The sequence below is a fragment of the Aulostomus chinensis genome, chromosome 13, assembly GCF_037954235.1.
Source record: "Aulostomus chinensis isolate RoL2024-O1b breed Wild chromosome 13, RoL_Achi_v1.0, whole genome shotgun sequence".
NCBI classification, from domain to species: Eukaryota; Metazoa; Chordata; class Actinopteri; order Syngnathiformes; family Aulostomidae; genus Aulostomus; species Aulostomus chinensis.
This window is the reverse complement of record NC_141332.1, coordinates 16,055,573-16,063,794: the sequence shown is the minus strand read 5'-3', so window position 1 is coordinate 16,063,794 and position 8,222 is coordinate 16,055,573. Positions and strand designations below refer to the sequence as shown.

The 8,222-nt window shown below is 44.1% G+C and overlaps 1 protein-coding gene across 1 annotated transcript; it reads right to left on the bottom strand.

The window, feature by feature from the left end:
* Nucleotides 1-47: 47 nt before the first annotated feature.
* On the bottom strand, nt 48-7,533 carry wfs1b (Wolfram syndrome 1b (wolframin)). The gene is made up of 10 exons (XM_086221620.1): nt 7,333-7,533; nt 5,932-6,315; nt 4,483-4,559; nt 4,179-4,323; nt 3,923-4,096; nt 3,735-3,815; nt 3,361-3,521; nt 3,022-3,258; nt 2,801-2,919; nt 48-2,364 (listed from the first exon to the last, which is right to left on the bottom strand). The coding sequence occupies exons 2-10, from the start codon at nt 6,311-6,313 to the stop codon at nt 810-812; spliced, it is 2,931 nt and encodes a 976-aa protein (XP_086077746.1). The 5' UTR covers nt 6,314-6,315; nt 7,333-7,533; the 3' UTR covers nt 48-809.
* Nucleotides 7,534-8,222: the final 689 nt, after the last annotated feature.

The following is an 8,222-nucleotide window of genomic DNA, read 5'->3' as shown; positions in this document are numbered from 1 at the left end:
TACAAAGAACAAAAACAAGCAAGTGGTTTTATCATATTTATGGGTCACAGAATAGAAAACAGTAGTGACATCCAAGATGAAAACATCAACACTCAGGGACTCAATGTTCAATATATTAAATGCCTGCACAGCAGGAATGAAGACACGAGAGAGGAGAAGTAAAGGAGAAACATGACGGTTATTATATCGATCAATAAATACAAACGGCATGAAGTCTGAGAGGTTAAGGATTATAGGCATGTTTAGTCTAAGTTTCTCCCAAATTATCTTTGAAATTATAAAGGCACTTGAAAAATTTCTCAAACAGATCACTGAAGTGTCTGAATGTTTATGTCAGCTTTACAGCCTTTGACGCACTTGGCAGGTACAAAAAAAAAAAAGGAAATATTAGAGTTCACTGTAAAGTATAAATGATTCTGGCCATAAAGTCGATCATGATGCTAACATAAAGAACATTTGGACAACACACACCGTGGTGAGCGTCACCACAGCTTCAATGAATGAACCTTTAATAAAACTGATGAGGTTTAGTGTGCTTCTCACTTTAGCGTAAATTAATGAATCTAAAAACCATACAGGCTTAGTTTTCCCCCCCTTTTTTTTTTACACTTAATTTCATTCTGTTTTGTATTCTCACACATTTTGGCTCAGACGCTAAAAAAAAATGCAAACACACACGCTTGGTAAAACTGATTTACAACCATCCTCCTACAGCCAAGAGAATGTTAGCCTCATTAATATTCTGAAATTGAATCACACATCTTAGCGCTAACATCTCATGTCCTCTGGAGGCTTGCTTGCTGATCTCTCTACATCCTCTCAGGAACCATCAGCTCTGAGTCCGTGTCAGTCTCCGTCTCGGAAAGATGCTGCAGCTGAGCGGTCAGGAAGGGGTTGAAGAAGAAGTCGAAGCCAAACTGCAGGGCATTTTGAGCTGTGCGCCTCCAGTCGTGTTCAATCTTATACTGTCGGCGGCTGGGCATGTGAGCATCGCCGCATGACATGCAGTGAATGGCTTTCAGCTCAAACACGGGCCACTTGGAGCCTAAACGTCCCTCCAGAATCGTGCTGAACTCCACCACGCTTCCTGTGTTCAAGTGTAAAAGCACATACTTGAACTCATTGCTTGCCCGCAGAACAATGTCTTTGGTTGCGTCTTCGTCCTCTATGATCGTACCGTTCTTGGTCTTCCTCTCAAGCGGCATGCCCATTGTGACTTCAAATTTGTAGCGATCAAAGCGTTTAACGTGGCATTCATGCTTGGCTAGGTTTTTCAGTTTACAGAGGGGCTCTACCAGAGGAGGAGCCGGGGCTGGGAGGGGCTGAGGCTCTGCTGACGCATTTTTCCCTTCATCACACAGAGGATAGGGTTCTCCATAGAGACAGCGCATCCAGTTCCCCACAAATACCGGCAGCAGGTTGATGACAGACTGTGGCCCGTTTTCAATATCGGTCACACGGGCGTATTTGAAGCGCCCAGTCCAGGTGACGTGATGACCTTCAAGGTGTGAACAGAGAATCTGAGTTTGGGCCATGTTGGACTCTTTCCATGCCAGTGGACCGCAGAGGTTGCTGTACTCTGGCCACGTCAGGGTGGAGTTATACACCTTCATACCCTCGGACCTGTATACGTACATCCAGCAGAAGAGCACCACTGCACTGAGCCACACCAGAATCAGCTTGACGATGCTACTCCTGGATAATGAGCGGAAAACTGCGACGGGGTTAAGGCTAAAGCGGGTCCAAAGCCTCAGCACTACAGGTACAAAACAAATGATTAGCGTGACCACCATCTTGGTCACTTCCAGCGCCAGGAACCACTGCAGTAACTGGATGATGAGCATTGCTGCCAGGCCCAAGGAGAGAATCGGCAGAGCAAACAGGAAGAGCATGTAGCCCACACAGGTGCGTATGAGTCCTATGGCAGTCGCGTTGTTGAGGAACACCAAACAGAGTTCACACCAGGTGAAGCAAACCAGGTAAGGCACCAGGCAAAGGTAGGTGCCTTTGAAGCCTTTCAGCTGCGCCATACGGAAGAGAAGATAGAAAAGATGGCCGTAGAGGATGCAGGGCACGCCCAGGTTCAATGCCACTACATCCCCCAGGGGGAAAGAGATGAACGTCCTTCCGAAGAGCCTGAGAAACCAGAGGGAGTCTGGCAGGAGAGGGGCCAGGGAGCAGGCTCCGGAGAGGACCTCGGTGAGCAGGGCCTTCCGAGCAAACAGCTGAGCAGAGGCATGAAGGCTGAGGAAGGCGGTGACTGTGAAGAAGAGAGCGATGGCAGACAGCTCTGAGCAGGGAATCCAGGACTTGTCCGCCACAGGGAAGGAGAAAACAACAAAGACCACTGAGAGCAGGAAATACCTGAGAAAATAAAAAGTAGGTGTATTTAGCTACATCCTCTTTACCAAGACATGAAGTTTTATTCACTTTTAGGATAAAGGAGTTACACCAGCACTTCTCAACACCTCATATTCATTTAATCAAGACTACTGTTTCTCCCAGAATAAATGAATCTGAGAGTAATCGATATATTGAGGGAGTATGTCCATGAGTAGCAGTACGTAGAAATGTGTTGTTCTTGCTCTCGTTTGGTCCTGACCTCTAATGGCTGTGTGCCAAACACCATAATACCACGGGGCGTTTAAAGCTTATACATGCCATATCTACGTATGATCAGTTAGTGAGACTAACCCAATGATTTTGTTTTTTGTAACATGTACACGTATTGAATGATAAACGTTTTTAAATGATAAAAGTTTTTCTACACAGATGAAAAGGTCATTGGAGCCATGCTTACAGATAGGGCTCCAAGTGTGTCCAACCGAAGTTGGTCTCGGCCTGCTCCAAATCAAGACCAGGTTCAAAGTGAGCCAGCAGGTCTGTCAGTGCCCGGTAATTTTCCCAAGCTTTGGAATTCTGTAGAGGGAGATGTGTTTTTGTGATCCCTGCCCAGACCTCTACTTCAAACCTCAAGCAATTGAGTGATTGAGTAGAAATTAAACTGCAAAGGTAACCAACCTGGAATACGCGCAGTGTGCAGATGACCATGGAGAAGAACGAGAGGTAGAAAACCAGCAGAGGGATGATGAAGATGAAGAAGTCGATGGTGAGGTTAGAGATGATGAAGAAGAAGATGAGTGCGTTGACATGGTGGGTGGGGATCAGTGCACTGAGCCACTGCATCCCCGCCCGCGACGCCCAGTCTATGAGGTTCTCCTTTATCTCCAGTAAGGCGTACAGGGGAAACTTTAGCAGCTGGAGAGTCAGAACATCGGCCCATTAATCTCAACAATGAGAGATGACGACTTTACCGTGAGAAAATTCTGGGAATGTCAGTAAATTCTAGAAGCTTCCCACCTTCTGGTGCAGTGGCAATTCATCTGGATTCTTCACAACTCCATCATCGTCATCGTCATCATCATCATTGCCTCCTACAGCTATGACAGGTGGCGGTGCAATACCCTGAGCATACTTCTTCGTCATCTCAACAAAGTCGTCCAGCCCAACATGGGATGTGGCTACAAAGACATACATGTTATAGGTTAATTAAAGATGAAAGTTTCTTTTGTTTGTGTTTTTTCTGCCATTCACGTGTTTAAAAAGTGATAAGATAAATCAAATGGCGTATTTAACCTTGGGCTGCTTCATGAACGACAAAAAATGGATTAAATGACAAATTGACCACATACAGTAGTTCTTCGTGTAGAAGCCATGTTTTGGGTCATACGTACATTCTCTGGTAACCATAGTCTCCAGAACTCTCCTCTGTTTCTTTGTGGAGCTGGTAAGTGGGCCTGGGGAGACCGGTTTGTCTGTAAATGGAAGAAAAATACCAGAAAAATCTTAAGGATTCCTCTCGACATGCAACACGTGTGTACTGTGTGTGTAAATGTGTTCATCTCAAGTATGTATCTCATACCATATTCTGCGTGGACGTGTTCGACATTCTCGAGCATCTCAGAAACCGCCACGGACTTCTTCCTCTCTGGGTTTAATTTCCAGTACATGAGCAAAGCAGCTTTTCGGACTCCCCTCTCAAAACGTGTTTCTGTACACAACTTCTTTACCTCCTCGAAGTTCTCAAGTGTGATACCTGAAAAAAAACGTCAACAACCAATGATTATCCCACTGGCCTGCTACTACACATGGTCTGATGGTAGGAGAGACTGTAGTACCTTTTCTGGTGGATAAACACTGCTGCAGCATTTTAATGGCATCCTTGCGGCCCTGTTTACCAGCCTGGACCAGCCAAGTGACTGCTGTACAGTTGTTCAGCTCCTCATCTCTTTCCTCTGCCAGAGCCAGGAAGTAGCGCCCCATCTGGACACACACACACAAACACACACGCGCGCAATAGACACTTGCTTGCATGGAAAGCACTACTGTGACTTCTTTGACTCTTAAGTCTTCAATAACATTCACCATTAGCTGACTGATCTATTTTGCACCCACCATATGCTCATTAACGTCAACACTGACCTTGCTCTGTGCTTTAGCATCTCCTGACTTTGCTCTCTCCTCCAGATCCTCGAAACTGACTTCCTCCTCTGGCTCCTCTGGAGGAAAAAGTAAAGAATATCTGTATTTTAAACACTGTAGGTACACATGATCCTTCAGTGTCAACCCAAACATCTTCTCGGGTAAATGTTTTCTTTTTCTGTGGAGCATTCAAGATCAACAGTCAAGCTCCACATCCACAAAATGTCTTCAGTCTCAGTTGCAACACTTTTTGACAAGCGTGTTCACGCCACACACACTCATGTGTTGCCTTGCCAACCCAGCTGTTAATACTCACACAGTGCAGTGACAGGAGAACATGTACTGGATTACAGGGTTTACAGCTGCTGGGTGAAAATGACAAATTGATCCCAAGACAATTAATCAACTATTTTGAACAAAAATTACATTGATATTTTATAGACGAAACAATTCTTCAATTTAAGGTGAATGTTAAAAATAATCATTAGTTGCAGCCCTAAACTAAAGGTCTATCTCACATTTTTTTCAATCCGTCTTCTGTTTAAAAACTTTCTCCAAATGAACATTCTTGCTCAAATAAGCCACTGGGCGATGTGACAGTAACACCAGAGATCCTTCCAGAAGCAGCCCCTGTTCTGATAAGACTGTCTGACTACACACTGATGATATAATTAGAATCTCCTGTCAGCTGATGACTTCTGCGACTCACTGACCACAGCAAGAGCTGTCACATGGAAACTGTGATGAGAGTGCAACCATCATGTAAGAAATACGAGGTGAAAGATGAGGGCAGTAACAACCACAGTGATGCTTGTGTGTCTCAGGACGCCAAAAGCAACATGGAGGGAGTGGGTGAGACCGCCGAGTTCCCGCGACAATGTTTTTTAACACAGTCAACAGCAGCTGTTAGCTGACGCGTCCTATCCCCTTACAGTGTGATGTCATCTTTTCTCCCATTTCGATTTTCATTAGCTACATGGTTGTTATCTGTTCAATTCTACACAAGCAGGCACGAGTCAGACAGGCTTTGTTTTTCAGATGTCAGCATCACATCTAATGGAAAAGCTGTGGTCCGGATGAAATAAATATTTTAAGCATAAGGTGTTAGATTTCACACTTTCAGTCATTCGCCATATTTTCATACCCGTAGGTTCGCCAAACTGTGGAGCAAATTAAAACGTGATATTCCCGGTGGAGCCGAGGGATCTCCTGCTATGTGAACTTGACACAGAGAATTTCTGGTCAGGAGGAAGTGCTCATAAATGACATGACGTGTGACAAAAATAGGGGTGAGGGAGGGGTTTTCCACATGGGTCAGCATAAAGGGAGAGGCTGCTGTATGCGCACAGTTGTCATGGAAACCAAACACTCATTACACGTCAGACGGTTCGGGAAGCAGTTGAAACTGAACCGTAAATACTTTGTTGTAGGTCAAAGTGTGATTCTCACCAAGTTCAGGTGTGGCAGGAACTGCGGCATTGGCTCCAGATGATGTTCCAGCGATGGGATTTCCTGAGGCAGCAGCATTGAGCTGAGACCTGCCCACCTGTGAGGGGCTTCTGGTAGGCAGGCGGAGAGGGGAAGCAGGCGGTGTGGAACATGAGGATGAGCGTGAAGAAAGACTCTGAGATGCCCGAGTGGTTACAGTGGAGGGAGAAGATGCTGACGTGCTTGGAGGTGTGGGCATGGTGAGTTTAGATTTAGGTCGGTCTGGTAGTGGTGTGGATGTGGTAGCAGAAGAGCTGGGGGAGGGAGGGCCTGTCCTCAGAGTGGTTAGAGATGAAGGGCTGAGTTTTGGGGCGGTTGGGATGCTGGCCTGTGATGGATCCATAGCTGAAATAAACAAACGAGACATCCGAAGATTTTTCCGATCTTTGAAAGGAGCATCAATGAGATTTAGTCGATGTGGTGGCTCATGGTAGTAAAACGACAGGAAGTGCCTTATCAAGGAGAAACAGCTGAGAAGCAGGGTGACCTCACTTTGCCTGCACTGAGAGACACACCTGTGTCCTATCGACAGCAGCTGCTCTGAAAGGACATTTTATCTTCTAAAGACAACACACCTCTTTACACTCAGCTACTTGTGCACATTTTAATAAGCAAGGAACAATATTTTGGAGATGTTATCAAATTGATGCAAGGTAGTTAGTGTGGTTCATTCACTGTAAAGAAAGGGGAATAAAGGAAAAAGAAAAGATTTAAATCATGCTTGAGCTCCAGAGATAATGACATTGCTGACACTTTCCACTGACAAGACAGACACAACAAAGTGTCTGGGCTTCAGAACCTGTTATGAGTGTTTCTCAGAGAAAAGGTCAGACAATCATTACTAATTTTACTTGACGACATCGGTCGTCAGTGAAGCAATCCGACATGCACTAGTTAGCTTTCTCACTTGTTTGAGATCTAAAATGAATCAATGTAGTGTGCAGGTTTGATGAGTTTCCTCCGTAAAATCCTAAGTTTTTTGTTGTTGTTACTCTTAGCGACAGCTGGCGGTCTGTTTTCGGCCTTATCAAGTGAGCACTGGCCAGCTATATTGAGAAGGTGACATCCTTCAAGAGCCCAACCTGAAAACGTGACATGCTGGGAAGCCCCCTCTCGGTATGGAAAACGAGGCCCCCAGTAACACTGACCCAGGTGGAAGTGGACATGCACTACTTGTCCACATAGCTATGAAATGAGACACCCGTTATGAATATTTTACACAAATACTGTATGAACAATGTTGCCGTTTGGTGTATTTTACCAATACATTAACATTAGTAGATGCAGACTAGCTAAAACCGGTGGCTTTGTTGCTAATGCTAGTTCATAGCATGTCGCTCACATTTACTATATCCCGCTCACCTTTCACACCAGAGTGCCAGTTTATTTCTAATCCTTCACGATATATATATATAAAAAAAGCTTCGTGAACTATCTTTGCTATTCGGTGTCCCAAGTCATTCTTCCCTTTCTCTCTCCAAACATCTGCTAGTGGTCCAACTCCACAAACACGACACGCACAGGCTATCAGCTGCTCGCTGCTCCAGCCGACGTACCCGCCCACCTTCTATTCTTTGTGTTGTGAGTGGACAGAATCTGGGACGTTTTGATAGGCTGCACGAAATAGGAAGTGTACGATATCTCAGTCAAAACCAATCAAGCACAGATTAAAATGCAACTTGCTGAATCCGCATACATGCATCCGTTTATTAGCAAAATGCACCGATTTGTGTATTTAAGTGCATGTGTGCACTTTTATTTATTTATTTTTTTTTACAATTGATCTGAATATGTTGTTACACGTCTGCTCTATTTTTCCAAATCATTACTACGTCTTATTAGCTTTTCACCAGGAGATGGCAGCAGGTGTTTTCATTCTGCAGTGACGATTTTTAGGCGATAGGATGCCAAGACTGTTGGTAAAGTAGATAAAAACAGTGATAATAATTTAAATAACATTTTAGAGGTAATCGGTTATTCTTTATTTTCTTTCTCATTTCACTCTCTTCTGCAATTAATAGTTTTGCCTCTCATTCCAATTATTATTGAAATATATAAAATACATAGTCATATTAAGATAAGGTGCTTTAACCTCACAATATGATCTGATTTCTTTGGACTGATAATGTGTATTATCTGCTCATAGCGGATGCTGAATAAATGCAGCTTCAGTTATTTGCTCTGTAAATACTGGGATAACTTTGGTCTAAATCTGTAATTTCAGTCTAATATTTTCTTTAAACCTGTAGGTT

Excerpts from the sequence above, each read along its gene's own strand:
- wfs1b (XM_086221620.1), bottom strand. The coding sequence starts at position 6,313 with ATGGATCCATCACAGGCCAGCATCCCAACCGCCCCAAAACTCAGCCCT. Across the intron at positions 4,324-4,482 it reads ATGCTAAAGCACAGAGCAAG|ATGGGGCGCTACTTCCTGGC; the intron begins GTCAGTGTTGAC and ends GTGTGTGTCCAG. Across the intron at positions 4,097-4,178 it reads GTGTTTATCCACCAGAAAAG|GTATCACACTTGAGAACTTC; the intron begins GTACTACAGTCT and ends GTTTTTTTTCAG.